The sequence below is a fragment of the Vipera ursinii genome, assembly GCF_947247035.1.
Source record: "Vipera ursinii genome assembly, chromosome: 3".
Classification (NCBI taxonomy): domain Eukaryota; kingdom Metazoa; phylum Chordata; class Lepidosauria; order Squamata; family Viperidae; genus Vipera; species Vipera ursinii.
This window is the reverse complement of record NC_139516.1, coordinates 52,318,291-52,335,745: the sequence shown is the minus strand read 5'-3', so window position 1 is coordinate 52,335,745 and position 17,455 is coordinate 52,318,291. Positions and strand designations below refer to the sequence as shown.

The window sequence follows — 17,455 nt, the reverse complement described above, 5'->3', positions numbered from 1 at the left end:
CCACGTTTGGATTGTGTTTTTTACTGTGCTGTTCAAAATCTGGGGTGCCCTTGACCTAAAGAAAATTGGGCAGCTCTGCAATGCAACCTCACAACCTTACTTGTTAGAGTAGGCTAGTATCATCTAATTCTTCTTTCCCCTTCTTGCTGCACACTGTCTTAAATAAACTGTATAGGACTTATCTGTCATTAGTGGGGAGATAAGGTTATGGTTTTTCTAACTTGTACTGAATTTTAAATTACTGCCATTAGTTTGCTTCCAGAACGAAATAAATGTTTTTTTTCTCCCAACATAATTTCATCCTACATTATTGAGGCTGTCCATAGATATAATATGGATAAGATTTTTCTTTCCCTGACATTTCTATCAGAGGGATAAGCAGGAATAGTTTAATGTTTTAGAGATTTCCTTATTGGGTTTCATAAAATCATTTGTGGCATAGCAAAGCAGTTCCATTTGTCATCACAAAAACCATAAACCCAGTGTCTTGCATTAGAATTTCTAATGCTACTTATGCTTACTTTTTTTTCAGGGACTTATTTTGTACTTTTAAAAACTTTTCTAAATAAGGATTCAGACATTCTAATTTCAATACATGACAAACTGGCAGTGGGGATGAGCTCCTATGTGAATGTTTGGGAGATGATTCTCATCTTTCATTTTCTAGGTCATACTGACTGGGGATAGATCTGGACCATTCCATGGTGGAAGAATCTTCCGATCATCTGATTTTGCGAAGAATTTTGTACTAACAGATCTTCCTTTCCATCCTTTAACTCAAATAATTTATCACCCTCTGAATTCTGATTTGTTATTGACCCTCAGTACTGAGGTAAGATTTGGAGAAAGGGGATGGAGGTTTCTTCATTGGTGTGGCAATTGAAATTGTGATCTTGTGATCTAAAATGGAAGTATTTTTTGGGGGGGATGATTTTGAATGACTACTTATAGACACAATTTCTATTTAGAAAAATATATGTTTTCTAGATTTACAGATGATTATTCAGATATTAGGACAGCATTGAATTAGGATAGCACTGAATATTGTGATTATGACCTGTCCTCAGAGTTCTGACCATCTTTGCATTTATATTATTGCAATCTGGCCATTTGCTAACTGCCTTGCGCTTATGACCTCGTGTTCACATGACTGTAATTTGCAACCTTTTCTGATGATTTCTTCCGAAGGTTAGTGGGAAAACCAGCAGGGGAAGTTAACAAATTGCTGGGTAATTCTGCAGAGTTTGCTGTCACTAAGTGATGTGATCATACTTTACATCAGTATTGAAATTCAGGTACCAACTGCTGTTGGAAGTTAAGGGCTACCTATATTTATATTCTGATTTTCCCTATGGAGCTCATGCAAGTTCATATAAAGGTTTTTCTTCATTTTGCCTTTATAACATCAGTTCCGTGAAGAAGGTGGGGCTAAAAAATAGTGATTGATCTAGATGAAACTTGGACATTTTATGGCCTGTGGGCCACATCTGGTCTATGGGCAGTCCCAGTCTGGCCTGTGTTATCAGCAGTGTCAGCAGCAGGGGCTGGGGTGTCAGCAGCATCGGCATCAGTGTGTTGATGGGGGGGGCAGTGTGTCAGTGCAGTGTTGGCAGCCTCGGAATCAGGGTGTCAACAATGAGGGATTGAGCAGTGATGGCAGGGGCCTTCCAGAGCAAACCATGTTTCTCTTGTGGTTTCTTTGGAAAATTAATTGCCCACCCCTGGCCTAGATCACAGGTCTGCAACCCGTGGCTCCGGAGCCGCATGCGGCTCTTTCAGCCGTCTCCTGCGGCTCCCAGTCCTCTGCCTTGTGCAGTCCAAAAAAAAAAAGTGGGACTAAAAAAGTTCAACCAATCAATTCAAATATGCAGGGTAGGTGCATATTTTGCCTTGGCTCCACTCTTCAGTCAAACCCTGTTCTGCACATGCGCGCATGTACACCCATGCGCACACATTTTTTGCGGCTCCCAGTTTTTCCTTTTGTGAGGGAACCGGTTCCAAGTGGCTCTATCACTGTTTCAGGTTGCTGACCCCTGGCCTAGATGAACAAGTCCTTTTCTTTGAGGATTGTAAAACATTATACATTTGATTAAAGTATGATTGAACTTCTTTAGCCAATTTTAATTGATAGACTTATATTACATAAGCTTTGGTTGGTCCAGAATAATAGGGTCCTAATTGGGAAGGACTGGTTTTTTCAGGAGTATGTAAATTCTCTTTATTTCTAGAGTTTAACTAGTTTCTGCTCTGTTTCTGGGCACATTTCAAAGTGCTGGTTCTGACTTTCAATGGTTTAACCGATTAGGTCCAGGATGTTAAAAGAACATTTTCAACAGATCCATCAGGCTATTCTTTATGTTCTTTATGTTCAACAAATTTGACCTTTACTGAGGCCATGTACTTTGCCTGCTAAGAGAGGCCTGTCTCTCTCCTACTGAAATTCAGTTGCTATTGCAGATAATGTTGCTCTTCTCAATCTTACATTTGGCCTAGTGAGTTATTTTTCTTATTGTAAAATGATTTTAAGTTTTTCCGTTTTTTGTTTTTTTTGGCTTTCTCTTAATCTTCATTGTTTTACATCAGAAATTTTAAATAAATTAGGTTACAGATTAATCTGTACACTATAAATGTAAACGTGTATAATTTTACTATGGACTTTTTGTTTTCTTAATTGCCAATCACTTGAATATGATGAACCAATAATAAGCAACTCTTTCTAAATGTTCCAGGGTAGCTTGTGGATATCAAAGACATTTGGTGAGAAATGGAAAGAAATTCACAAAGATGTTTGCTTGGCCAAATGGTAAATTTCTTAATGAATGCTATCCAGGGAAAACTGATAGTTTAATATATATTAAAGTAGCATAAATGTATATTGAAAGTTTAATGTATATTAAAATAAGTGTATATTAAAGGTGCTATACCTGATAGTTTGTAAAAACATGTAGAAAGCTGTTTAGAACAAAGCATTTAAAGACTTTATTTAGGATTACAATTGTATCATATGCCATTTCTGAAAAATAACCCACTCTTGTTTGTATGAGATTTTTTTTACATTATTTCAACATTTTGTGTACATAGCAAGAGCTGTATATATATATATAATGAGCCAATTTTGTAACTGTTAAATTCAAATGCATTGCTTTTGCTAATTTTCATCTTGAGTATACCAGGGTAATTTAGTGAGCAGATATAAAATAGGTGGGGAGATGACCACAGGCTGTCATAGGAAACCCAGATTTGGAACAAACATTTCCAAATAAAAGTATATTACATAAATGAGAAAAACTTTTGCATAAGACCTTGGGAAGTTGCTGTTTATTAGCATAGTGATAAACCAATAGTCTAATTTATATAAAAGTGAACTCCCTATTACTATGTGACTGTTACTTTCAGTGAGGCTTATCTGTGGATTTCATACAATCCTAATGCTTCTTCTGCCACTTAATGCATTTTTAACTTTCAAAAATCTTAGCTTGGCTTACTAATTAGATACAGTTTGTGACAACTCATCTGTATACATGAAGTTGCCCAAACTGATATCCTTCAGATATCTTGAACTTCACCCCTCATAATTCTTCAGTCAATTTATTTAAAATTAGAACTGAAACGTCCATATTTTTGGGTTACATTACAGCATTCCTGAAACTGAATTTTAAAACAGCTGGAAAACCTACTCTATACCGAACCCAAAATAATACTGTCACACAATTCTGATTTTTGATTTAGTGGTTTGTATCTATTTAACTACACAAAGTGTTATCATCTACCCCAATGTAGTAACAATCTGGTTAATTGTAGCTTATTTAATACACCATAGTGAAGCCATAATTTAATATATATGAAGCCATCCCACAGAATTGAAGTCTCAATTGTTTAGTTAGCCTTCTACCATTACCCTAATTATATTCTCTTGATCTATCCTAGGGGTTCTGGTGGAACTATCTTCTTTACTACCTACCTGAATGGCTCTTGTAGTAAGTAACAGTATAATAAACAAAGCTACTTCTGTTTAGAGCTTTTTTTGCAGATTTTATGAATTCTTTTCTTTGAGTCCACAGCCTCAAGACGTCTTGACCATAGCTTATTCATCTGCAGTTATTTTAATGCGGGAAAATGATATTCTTGCTATATCTATATATTTGTTTATCAGTGTTTGGAATCTTTTCCCTGGGATCCACCCATAGAAAATTGTAGTTATAAAATGTCACTGTCTTGTGACTAAACGTTGTGGGAAGTGTCAAAACCTCAGCTTGCTTGCTAGTGCTTAGGAGTTACAGTAGTCCCATTTTGTTCCCTTCTTTCTCTCTTTCTGCTGCTGATGCATTTCCAATTCACAGAACTTTTGCCTAGTAAATAGGTATTTACTGCCTTTATACGGCATGAAATTAACTTTTGATTATGATATTGAGGGAAGTTTCAGAGGAGAGGGATTTGACATGTGACCCTTGGTTTTCACATATCCCCTTTTCCAAAGTACTTATGAATAACACCTAAAGTTTATAACTATGAAGATAAGAACAATTATAAATCTGACTAGCCATCTTGGAAAAAAAATACACCACTATTGTATTAGTGAAACCATAATCAAGACAGCAGTAATTAATTTTTCCTACTTTCCAATGACATATTGCATGAAATGTAACTTTTAGGACAGGGGAAATTTAAGTAGTTAATTTTTTTTAACTAAAAGATGCAGAATTGAGCCAGTTCATGAGTGATGGCGAGCAATAAAAGAATCTTTTTATTACAACTAGATATAAATTGCTGCTTATGGAAAGCCATATATAACATAACCATAAATATGAATCAACTAGATTGCTGATGTAAAGAGGTCTTCAAGTATTTAATCTGTTTTCTGAGGTAGTTTGGTTTTCCAACCTGATGTTTATGTGGATGTCTGCAAAATGGAAGTCTGTGTGTATAAATTCTTTCTTCAGATGCTCATGTTCACTATGCAGGCTGGGTTCCTGCACAAGGTTGGAAGGAGATTAGCTGTTTCTTTAGCGTGTCATGGAGGGAGCGTGTCTGTTTCTAAATGGAGTGATCTTAATGCATCTATTTCTCTTCTGAAGAAACTGATATCGGATTATTGGAGTTAAAGAAAACTAAAGACTTTGGGAAGACATTCAAGACTATAGGAAACAACATTTACTCCTTTGGCCTAGGTGGTCGTTTTCTCTTTGCATCCGTGATGATAGAAAAAGTAAGAAAACTATGCTTGGGCCTCTTTTGTATTTCTATAGACTTGATGCTCTTTGTTCACATCAGGCTCTTTTTTCTTTCCTCTAATAATAATAAACCTTTATTGTCAAAGTACAACATGTGTACATTGAGATTAGCTAGGCCTACATATAACAGTCATCAGTTCCACATCTGGGGAGCAATACGTGTACACCAATCTGCTGTTAACACACCATTCACAGTGTATATACACATACAGTCCTCCTCCTTTACCCTTCCTGGAACGTTTATCTGTCAGAGCGGTGAAAAACTCGGCTTATCAACTCCACAGCTTCATTCGATATCTCTGAATGAATGCAATGTTCCTAAACTGTTAGCAATTGAGTTGTTGCAAGAGGTCCACAACAAATAAGGTAAACAACAAACAAAAACTATTCACAGTTCTTCCTCTGGTGCAGATGCTGATGGAAAAGTACTTTCCTGGTTGATGTGAATGGGAAGGAGACAAATACTCGACTGGCCTAAGAGAAAGATTGCAGAAATAACGCCAGTCAATTTGGTCTGGTTCTTCCTCTTTCCTGGCCTGCATCAGTTTTTTTGTTCCTCCCAAGATATACCACATCCATGAATTTTCCCCACTACAGCCCAAGTATCATGCTTGGCTATGAGATCTGTAGATGTTGCTAGATGTTCTCACCTTATAACTAATATCAGTGTTCTTTATTGTCTGTAGCCTGCTCTCCCTCACACAGCTAGCCTGTTACCTACCAGATCTTCCTACCCATCTGTTGCAGGTCCTTTTATATACATTTCTCCATCCATATATTTTGGCACCCTTCAGCCTCAGCCTGTAAGGCAGGGGTGTCAAACTCTCAATGTCACGTGACATGTTGCGACGTATTGCAACTTTTTTTCCATTGTTGGCAATGGGGCGGACGTGGTTTCGGCATGACGCATCCGGCCCGCAGACGGGCAGTTTGACACCCCTGCTCTAAGGCCCCGCCAATAATAATAATAATAATTTTATTTATATACCGCCCTTCTCCCGAAGGACTCAGGGCGGTGAACAGGGCAGATATATAAAAAATACAAAAATACAAAAGTTAAAAAAAAATTAAACATATGCCCAACTAAAAACAGTAAATACAGATATTAAAAATGACCATAAAAACCCAACCCATCCCCCTTCAGGCCAGGCCGGCTTGTTCAAATAAGAATGTCTTCAGATCGGGACAGAAGGAGCGAAGGTCGGGCGCCATCTGGAGCTCAACCGGCAACCGATTCCATAGCTCCGGGGCACCCACAGAGAAGGACCTCCCACTGGGGGCCACCAATCGACATTCTCTGATCGGTGGCACCCTGCTCTGTGGGAGCGCACAGGGCGGAGGGAAGTTGATGCCGGCTGCTACCACCCCTTTCAGATTCAGGAAACAAAGGCTATTCTAGAGAAGTTGAGAAGATACTCTCAGTGCACACATATCATTTCCATCAGCAGTAATTCCAGCATCCTCATTTCCAAAAGCTCCTTTGTCCATGTAGTGGCCACCACCAAGCACACACACGGCCCAATTGAGCCCCAGAGGATTTTAGCTTTACTTTGCCTGCCCCGCTTCTGTTTGCTATATTTTCTCAAAGGCAAGGCTGCTCTAATGTGTAATTGTTATAAAAACAATATATCCTTGTAAACATTTTCTAGTTTCATATTATGAACAGCTTCCTCATAAATGAATATGGATGTTTCTAGAGAATTTTTTTTTGCTTTATCTAGACTAATACAAGAAGAATCCATGTGTCACTAGATGAAGGTGAAACGTGGAACATGGCTCAACTTCCTTCGGTTGGACAAGAACAATTTTACTCTATTTTGGCAGCAAATGATGACATGGTGTTTATGCATGTAGATGAACCTGGAGGTGAGAGGAATACAAAATGGGTGATGTATCATTCAGTATATCCAAATTTTGCTTTGATTATGCTTACATAATTTCATTTTAAAAGAAAAGTGGTTCTCTAAATTGTTACCATTATATAGGGACAAAGATTTTATCTGAGACAAAAGTGTTTGAATTGCACATTTAGTAAATAGATTTCCAGCAAATTTACAAATTGTTGTTTTGAAAATCTGTTCTCAGTGTCAGTATAATGTATATAAACGTGGACTTCTTTACAACTTTCTTTTCCATGCTAGTTTAAACAAATACATTGTATGAACATGTTTTTTACTTAGGTAGACTTCATCTGGCTCTTCATTTAGCGTACTATTACTGCAATAGGTTTTAGGCTGATCTGAAATACAGATTGTGTGCAGGAGCTTTCTAGTAACTTACAGTTTGTTGGTGAATTATGATACAACTTAAAACCACCTTCTGTAAAATGCTGTTTCTCACCTTTCAATTTGCTGTTTCTTTTCCAGATACCGGACATGGAACAATTTACACCTCTGATGATCAAGGCATCATATACTCCAAGTCCCTGGAAAGGCATCTCTATACTACCACTGGGGGAGAGACAGATTTCACTAATATAACCTCCCTACGAGGCACCTACATTACCAGTGTGCTTTCAGTGGGTGGGTTTTCATTTTTCAAATTTCTTTAATTGTCACTGAAAGTTTATAGGATTGCTGAATTCTTCTAAGATAATGGTTAAAATATTTGGATACAATTTCATTTAGAATGAAAGAAATACTCCTATCTAGAATATATCTAGAAGATGTTCTTGTGGAACACTTTTATAAAATGTCAGAATTAATTAGCACTTTGGTTGTCATTGTTTATGCCATATTGACTAGAACTATTTAGTTTCTGCCGAAAGTTAAAACTTTTTACATTACTTGGGTAAAGTAAGAAGATAAAATTAATATGTGCCAAATTATGAGGTAAGGCAAGCAATTTCTGCAGATGGAGATCAAACGTTTTATTCAGAGTGGAAATGTAAAACTTTGAAATTCTATATGGAAATTATGTTTTATTCAAATCAAAAAAATAACACCTGTGCATAGGAACGGGTGTTTGAAACGTTGAGGTCAAACTACATATAGTGGCCCAATTGCTTCTAAGCATAGGGATGATTATTATATTGTAAGTAACACAGACAGGACAAGCTGTATTTCTATCTTGTTTCCTTCCTCATTTTCTGAGAAATGAATTTAAATCAATGTATATAAAGTGCTTTTTCATACAATGTAAATCCCTGAGAAGAATCTACAGTCCGTTGCTATTATAAACTTGTAAAAAGAAATTACTGAAGGAAGATTATTCTTTCTTGCATGACACTAATGGGTGGTTTGCTTGTTGGTTGGTTTCCTTATCTACTTATTTTCCTGAATAAACTTCAGATGTTGTTTTCTCTTTAGTTTAATTAAAGTGTAATTTGCCTTTGAAAAATAAAAACTGGTTGCTAAAGAAAAAACTTTTTAGTATTTTTTTTTGTAAAAGTTCATGGTTCTTTGACGCTTGGAATAATAGCGGTTGCATAACCTGGAAACAAAACAACCCCAACAAATTTTAGGTTTTCTGAGGATATTGTATGGATTATAGTATATTAGACAAAATAATGGATTTTTTCTTTTTCTTCCTTCTATCAGATAATTCCATTCAGTCTGTGATTACCTTTGATGAAGGAGGGGAATGGGTCCACTTGAGGAAACCAGAAAATGCCAAGTGTGACTCAACAGCCAAAAGTAAAGAAAAGGTTTGTTTTTTAATGCAAAAATGAGGTGTAAATTCAATGTTGACAAGCAAAAGAAATATGTACGGTAGGTCCAAACTAATTTTTACTGAGATCAAGGAATCATGTCAAGATGTTACACGAACAAAATTCATGTATTGAACAGCCTTTGGAATTGTTTAGTTGGAAGCTGACCTGTGTGGTTGTTTTAATTCATGTGCAAGACAGATTAATGCCTAGAATTTGAGATAAAATTAAAGTTAAAAATATTATTAGGAACATTTTGCAAGGAAAGTAGAATTCTGAAAAAATGTATACTGAGTGGATTTTGATTTAGCCAAAAGAAGAAAATGTAAAACTGTTGATCCTATAAAATTAAAAAGTTGCTTGGACCATGTAGGCTCTGAATGAATTGCTTCACTTTTGAGATTTTGATTCTTAAATTTAGTCTGCCTTGGCTTTGCGTTAGTAAAGTTTTTCTATATTGGCAGATGCATTGAGATGAGTAATGATGCTAGCTTTGCATTTAATGAAATCAGATCCATGATGCACTTGTATTTTGTCTCTCATTCTTGTTTGGATTATCTTATATTTACAGTGCAACCTTCACATTCATGCATCCTATAGCATCTCCCAGAAGCTGAATGTACCTATGGCACCTCTGACTGAACCAAATGCTGTTGGAATTATTATTTCTCATGGTAATGAATTAATCTTATGCACACATAATATGCAATGAAATAATGTACAAGAGCAGAGACTTTTCTTGTTATCCTTCCCTACCTTTAGATTGCTTTTTTTCTCCCTGCTTAATTAGGAGAGATACACTGTAAAGCTGGGGTGTCAAACTCAATTTCATTGAGGGCCGCATCAGCATTACGGTTGCCCTCAAGGGGCCGGGTGGGTGTGGCCTGGGTGGGCGTGGCCTACTGGGTAGGCGTGGCTAGAGTGCGTATGGCCTACTGGGTGGGCATGGCCAGCTCTACATCGTTCGCATCAAGGGAGCCTATGGGGGCCTGGGCAGGAGTGGGACAGATCTGAAGGTCTCTGGCAGAAGAAGGGTCTCTGGGCCAGGGCCAAGGCAGTGGGGGCCGTTCCCTCACTGTTTCCAGGATGGCTTCGTGGGCCGCATGAAACCACTTCGCAGGCCGGATCCGGCCCCCGGGCCTTGTGTTTGACATGTCTGCTGTAAAGGATGTGAGAGACTGTGGGCTTGACAAAGAAATACATGTGATAGGTCTTCGTGAGAAAATTGATACAATTGCCATTTATGGTGCTTTATGTTGCAGGAAGTGTTGGTGATGCTATCTCAATAACAAACCCAGATGTTTACATTTCGGATGATGGTGGCTACACCTGGACACGGACACTTGAAGGTCCCCATCACTATGCAATCTTGGACTCTGGAGGCATCATTGTGGCTGTTGAACAAACTCATTTTGTCAACGAGATTAAGTACGCAAGAGTTTTGCTAATATTCGTTTAGTAAGAGGACAGAAGTTCTCTGTTTGGTTCTCAGCCTCCACGTGACTGGTTACAGAAGTTCAAAGAAATTGTTTTCCTGGTATAATGTCAAATGGGATCGCTCTGAAATTAGAACATATGAAATATATGAAAATGGACAAGAGCCAGCTTTACATAAAAAGGATTACAACAGAATTTGTAATCTTATTTCAGAAATAAACTCCAGAACAATTTGAAGTTAATATACATGGAATTATATCCAAGGAAAAAGTGTGCAAAGAAGAAAGGCAATCATAGTTGAGCATATAGTTTGGGGTAATACAGGTAGTCCTTGATTTACAATTTAGTTGAGTCCAAAATTACAGCTGTAAATCATGCTGATCATCAATTGGGATCACTGACCCAATTCTATGACATTTTTTGTAGCACATTTTATAAAGCAAATGTGGCAGTTGTTAAGTGAACATCACTGTCACTAAGTAACCACTGTGGTCTTTAAACAAACTCATTGTTTGCAGTGACCACTTTTGCTGGAAACCCAAAATAAACATTGGTTTATGGCAAAAACCATAAATTGCGGTTATCTGACCTTAGGTTGCTGCAAATGGCTGTAAATGCAGGACAGTGGCCGAGCACTCAAAATGTGATCACATGACGGGTGGGGAGGGAGGGAAGTGTTGGAACATTATCCGGATCATAAGAAATTTCTTACAGCTTCGACCAGTTGCTCGGTGACTGGTCATTAAGAGAGAACTACCGTAATCTCTTGTGAAGACGTGAGTTGTTGAGGAAAAAGGAAAAAAAATCTATTTTTCAACCATCTCCTCCTCATTCCCCCCCCCAAAAAAAACAGAGGTGGGGGCAAGGTTGTTTTATGTATATGCTTGGGTTTCTTTTTCCTGTATGATTCCACATTTTTTTGGCTTAATAAGATGAGTCATCTTGTTAGGGACTGTTGTTAAATTAGCTGTCTGATCAGTTTAAATAGATCTGGATCATGATTCGAAACCAAATTTCTAATAATTATTTATTTTAGGTTCTCAACAGATGAAGGACAGTGCTGGCACAGCTATGTTTTCAGCGAGCAGCCTATCTTTTTCACTGGTTTGGCCTCAGAACCTGGAGCAAAATCAATGAATGTTAGCATCTGGGGATTTCAGGAGAGCTTCTTATCTCGCCAGTGGATCTCATATACCATTGATTTCCAAGATCTCCTCAGCAGAGACTGTGAGTGATCTTATTCCTTACAGAAATAGCAGCAGCCACCCACACACGATTACGGCTTTATGAATCCAGAAAAGCAACTGAGGCAGAACATCCTGCATAGGCTATGATGTTATACTGATGTGATTTGGTACCTTTCCAATTAGAATACAGGTAGTCCTTGCTTAGCAACCAGTTGTTCAGTGAGTGTTCCAAGTTGCGGCAGCACTGAATGAGTTGTACTTACAACCAGTCCTCAAAATTCCGGCCCTTCCGGTACCCCTACACAGTTGCGTAATCATGATTTGGGCAATTGACAATCTGCTTGAATTTAATGACAGTTGTAGCATCTCACAGTCAGATAATCACCATCCAGAATCTTCCCTGTTGGCTTCCCACATGCAAAGTCAAAGCCTTCCTGAGCACTGTGCCAAACTCTGCTTCCCTCAGCCTCCCTGAGCTCTTACCTCACCATGCCTTCCTCTGCTCAGCCTCCATGCACGCCTACCGTGCTTTCCTTTCCTCAGCTTCCCTGCCCTCGCACTGTCTCTCCGTCTCTCAGCTTTCACAACACAGTAGCCCACTTGCCCAACTTGCATGTGACCTGCACCTTCCCCACCCTCCAGCGGCACCCATTATGATGCCAGCTGCAGATCTCCAGTCACTAATATTTTCAGAGCTAGGCAAGATAATTTTAAATCGCATATTTAATTCTGGAAATCTCTGAATTTTTCAAAAACAATTGGAAGAATTTGAGCAAGTTTTGGGGCCAATGTAAGAGCACAGATAAATACTCCAGCTATTTATATATGTAATTCTAGAAAACGTCTCCTCCGTCTTTGTTCTCTTAAATTGTACAGGGGAGCAGGGATGTCTCCCTTCATCCCTTTTTGTTGATTGGTGTATATGGCACATGCAGGGCCCAGGAGATGTAGTTTTGCAAACTCCCAACTGGAAAAACTACACAATTCCCCTAGGGTCCCGTAATACCCGAGTGTATCACTTTGCGAAGAATTGAAAATTGTCAGGAAAAACACTTATTACTCTTTCTAGTTTCTTTTGGCAATCTTAGAAATCTGGCCATTATTCTTTCCTCAGGTGAAGAAAAGGACTATACAAAGTGGTTGGCTCATTCCAGCAATCCCAATAATCCCACAGATGGATGCATACTGGGCTACAAGGAGGAATATAGACGCCTTCGCAAATCATCTGTCTGTAAAAATGGCCGGGACTACATTGTGACCACACAGCCATCTGTCTGCATTTGCACATTAGATGACTTTCTTTGGTACGCTAAAAATCAAGAATCTGGTAGCACCTTTTTCAGTTAACAAATTTTACTACAAGGCATAAGCTTTCATAAGTTGCTTTTAGAAACTTCATTAGATGCATAGAATGGCATTTTCCTTCCTTGGTCTTTTTTAAATGTTATGAAATGGTTAGAGCGATTACTTTTTCTCGTGTATGTTTTTCCACTAGAGCTTTTCTACAGGCAGTAATAATGGCACAGCATTTGCTCAAGATTTTCAGTTGTATCATGTGGTTGAACTGTACCAGAGACACTGTGTGCCTTCTTAGTCCCCCCCTCCCCCTCCTCTGGGACTGCTCCCAGGTCAGGCCCCATTTTTCTGCTTCCTTTGTTCTACTCCACTGGATCAATTTTCTTATTGCCATTTTCAAGTCTCTTCTATTTTCTCAGACTGTGACGGCAGAATCCAGCTCCACTGTCATTAGGGAAGTTGATCTGTGTCACTGGTGACCTATTACACGTCAGACATTAGATAATGTCTTGATTTACATATAGCAGTAAAATATGCTTTGTTTTAAGCACTGATTGATGAACAAATCATAATGGCCTAATTCTGATCTAATTGCAAAGCTATACATGTTTTATGAAATCTAGTGGCTGGATTCAAAAACCATAGTATTTTAGAACCACACTAACCACATTAATAAACGTGTTCAAATGAATTAAAAAATAAATAATGAAGTGTGAACACTGCCACCTTCTGTGTATGACATGACATAACACAGTTATAGTCCAAACTACAAAATTTATTGAAATAAGTGACCGTTGGTGAACTAGAGAAAGCAATGTGAGTTAATGTGTCAGAGATTACTACAGCAAGCAGTAAGAGTTGTGCTAGAAGCTGGTTATGATTACCATGTTTTATTTATAGGTTTGTTTGAGATGGCACTATTTTGTGCTTTTGCACAAAAGACCTGAACTTATCCTCTCAGTTATGGCTGCACTTGTCAATATTTCTTTAAAAAGGCATTTCTCACTGCAGTAAGATTCAGCAAACAGTAATACCATTGTCCTAAAATTGTAATGTATATTATTCCTTTAATTTTGGCACAAGACCTATTTTTTAATGTATTTTTCATTCATACAATACATGAATGGATATAATACATTCAATTATATACATGTGTGGCTTAAATATTTAATGTATTACAAATTAGATGCTTATTCTGGAAAATGAACAGGCAGTTGGAAGCGCAATGCAAAAAAAAAGTGTCCTCTGGAAATATGGGAATCTTCACTAACCAGCTCATCAGCTGAATGTTTGCAAACAGGTTAGATAATGGTAGTGAGAAATCAGCAGGCTTGTTAAGCATTGTCCCATTTTTGTTAATCTTAAAGATTAGTGGATCAGTAAACTGGTAGGACCAGATTTCTGATTTGCATTGTTAATGAAAGTAGAAACCAGTCATCTTAAGTAAGTTTGTTGGGAGGATCAGGATAAGGCTTTCTCTCAGTAAACTTATTGTTTACCTGTTATATGAAGGGAATCTTGATGATAATTCAAGAACTGAGATTCTGTACAGTGCTGTTGTTGAATATCGTACTCCCAAAACAGCAATAGTATAAGCCCGAATATGTGCTTTAACCTGGATTTAATAGAATTTAATTAAGCTTTCTTCTACCACTCTGAACTTCCTGGAAAATTAGCGAACTTGCTTGCCAGTATTTTTATCATTGCATTGCATGAACTATCTGTGTTATTTCCTTTTTTCGAGCAGTTGACTGGAATTGAGTAGAATCAAGAGATATTAAAACAGGAACATGGTTCCCCCAGGAGCCATCGCTGTACATTTCTTAGTAAATCTTCCATCTGTACAAATTTTATAGGCTCATATTTGTAGGAGTAGACAACCTAATGTCCTAAGTCATCAGGGCTAACAATAAGAGGTTTTGAGAGTTGTAATCCAAAATATGGAAGGCAACAAGTTACCTACACCAAACTAAAACTTGCTACCTAATGACCTGTCCATGAAAAAAATGGAACAGAATGATGTCCAAGACAGTACCATTCAGAGTATGTCCTACTACATGGCCAAATACAGGTAGTCCTCAACTTACGACCACAATTGAGCCCAAAGTTTGCTAAGTGAAACATTTGTTAAGTCAGTTTTACCTGTTTTATGACCTTTCTTGCCAGAGTTGGTGAGTGAATCATAGCAGTTGTTAGTAACACGGTGGTTAAGCGCATCTGGCTTCCCGATTGACTTTGCTTGTCAGAAAGTTACAAAAGGTAATCACATAACCCTGGGACACTGCATCATCAATCATAAATATGAGTCAGTTGCCAAATGGCTGGATTTTGATCACGTGACCATGGGGATGCAGTGGCCATAAGGGTGAAAAAACATCTATAAGTCACTTTTTTTCAGTGCCGTTGGAACCTTTGACCAAATCACTAAAAAAGAGCCATGGTGGCACAGTAATTAGAACGCACTATTTCATGCTAACTCACTTCTCACTGCCAGGAGTTCAGTTCTGACCGGCTCAAGGTTGACTTAGCCTTCCATCTTTCCGAGGTCAGTAAAATGGGGATTCAGATTTTTTTGGGGGGAAGGGGCAATATGGCGGCTCTGAATTGCTTAGAGAGGGCTGTAAAGCACTATGAAGCAGTATATAAGTCTTAAGTGCTATTGCTATTGCTAAATGAGCTGTTGTAAGTGGAGGACTACCTGTAGAGTTCAGGATAGCCTACTGTTTGAAATCCTGAATAAATCCCAAGAAAGTAAGGTATGCATGAGTAATGAGGTGGGATGATGTCATCAGTCTAGAAACATACCATACAGTAAGCTCAAGTAGAGAAACGACTGGTCCGTGGAGTTAACAATAAAAGTAGTTACCGTATTCTTATGAGCCATTCCGGCACCTTCCACCTGCCTGGCAACAGCCATCACTGGACCCGCAGCACTCATGCCATCCTTATCTGCTTACTAGCCTGTTTAATGAACACTTCTCACTTAATGACAGCATCGGAGAGTGCTGGGATCGCTGCTGCTAAGCAATGTGGTCACATGACATTGTGCTTTGCCAGCACCTTGCTCCAGTCCCAACTACAATTGTTAGTCAAGGACTCTCTGTAGTTCAGGTGAATCTTCATTTTGTTCTGGTCATTTCTGCTGAAAGACAAACATTCAAAACTCCTAAGTTATTAAGCAGGGCACTTTGTTGGGAGTGAAGTCATTATAAACTGAAGCAACTATGACTTTTTGTCCCCAGACCAGTATGGCAAAGAGAACAGGGACAATTTCACCTCATCTTTTCCAACAACCAGATCTCTGTAATACGCGTTAGGTAAGGTCAATAGCGCACAGCCAGATGATCCTGAATGTTATCATAATTTTATTGTTTTCTAATCTGGCATTCAGGAATACCATCTTCATACTGAGTTGGGAAGGCACCATCAAATAGAAGACTATAGCTGAGAGACTAACAGAAATCAGGAACACCTGTCATTTCTGTATCTTCCTCTGCTTGCTCTGCTTGCACTGCCTGCCACCGAAAGACCTTTCATTATTTATTTTGAAAGGGTATGCATGCACGTGTGTCTATATGTGTGTGTATGTGTGCATTACATTCATGATAAAGCATCTTAATAATCACCTGTCCCCTCTGCAGATATTTATATAACCACAAGTATCATGATAACAGTCAAAATATTTACAGTCTTCTTTACACACATAAGCTAAATATCAGTAAATATTTGTGTAAACATGCATATATATGTTTCAGATGAAGTCAGTGGCTTTTCTTTCTAATGTAGTTGTTTGTTTATTCTTCCCCTAGTGATTTTGGCTATTTCCGCCCAGAAAATCAGTCTGAATGTGTGGAGCAGCCAGAGCTGAAGGGTCATGACTTGGAATTCTGCTTGTATGGGAAGCAAGAGCTATTAAAGACCAGCGGGTAATTTTCTTGTAAGATTCTAATGCATCAGCAGCAGCATGCAAATTGATGTCCTTAGCCAGCAAGAGAAATTGGAAGATGGCCTTAGTGTTGTGGGTCCTTTTATAAAATAGATATGTTTAAACTGTTGGGTCTTTTAGGGTCCCATAATCTCCTGACTTAGATGTTACATTGACCCAAACGTTTTATTGATGAAATATTTTGAGAGCATAGAGCTTGATAAGAACATTCATTGATTGTATGCCATCATGTTAAATGCCATTTTGAAGGGCCAGTCCGAAAGTAATGCTGACTGTAGGGGCAGTGGCGTAGCGTGGGTTGTCAGCACCCGGGGCAAGGCAAGTAATTTGTGCCCCCTAACCCGTGCACCACACCGCACGCCTGGCACCCCCCCCACCTCCACAGTGGGCGGCGACCCGGCGGCTCGGATCGGATTCGCACAGCCAGCACTACAGTGAGAGAGAGTGAGTGAGCCAGGCAGGGGCAGAGAGCTGCGAGTGCGAGCGCCCCCCCCAGATGTTGCGCCCGGTGCGGCCGACCCCCCCTGCAACCCCCACGCTACGCCACTGTGTAGGGGAGTGTTTTAGAGCTTGAGATAACTCAAGGTTAATCAGACAAATAAATAGCCTTCAACTTCCCTGTTCTGAACTGGCACTGGTATAGAAAGCTGATCTTTGCTGGCGTGAGATGCTCTCACTCATTAGAAGAAAATTTAATGAATGAAGAGAA

General features: G+C 38.7%; 1 protein-coding gene across 1 annotated transcript in view; it reads left to right on the top strand.

Moving 5' to 3' along the window:
* The window catches only part of SORT1 (sortilin 1), a 50,055-nt gene that overhangs the window by 25,605 nt on the left and 6,995 nt on the right, over positions 1 to 17,455 (top strand). Inside the window, exons 5-16 of the mRNA XM_083357801.1 lie at positions 668 to 832; positions 2,730 to 2,803; positions 3,928 to 3,977; positions 5,076 to 5,206; positions 6,953 to 7,097; positions 7,598 to 7,753; positions 8,771 to 8,877; positions 9,452 to 9,554; positions 10,143 to 10,308; positions 11,354 to 11,544; positions 12,619 to 12,808; positions 16,610 to 16,726. Of these exons, the coding sequence (XP_083213927.1) occupies positions 668 to 832; positions 2,730 to 2,803; positions 3,928 to 3,977; positions 5,076 to 5,206; positions 6,953 to 7,097; positions 7,598 to 7,753; positions 8,771 to 8,877; positions 9,452 to 9,554; positions 10,143 to 10,308; positions 11,354 to 11,544; positions 12,619 to 12,808; positions 16,610 to 16,726 (1,595 nt within the window). The remainder of the gene's footprint in view (positions 1 to 667; positions 833 to 2,729; positions 2,804 to 3,927; positions 3,978 to 5,075; positions 5,207 to 6,952; positions 7,098 to 7,597; positions 7,754 to 8,770; positions 8,878 to 9,451; positions 9,555 to 10,142; positions 10,309 to 11,353; positions 11,545 to 12,618; positions 12,809 to 16,609; positions 16,727 to 17,455) is intronic.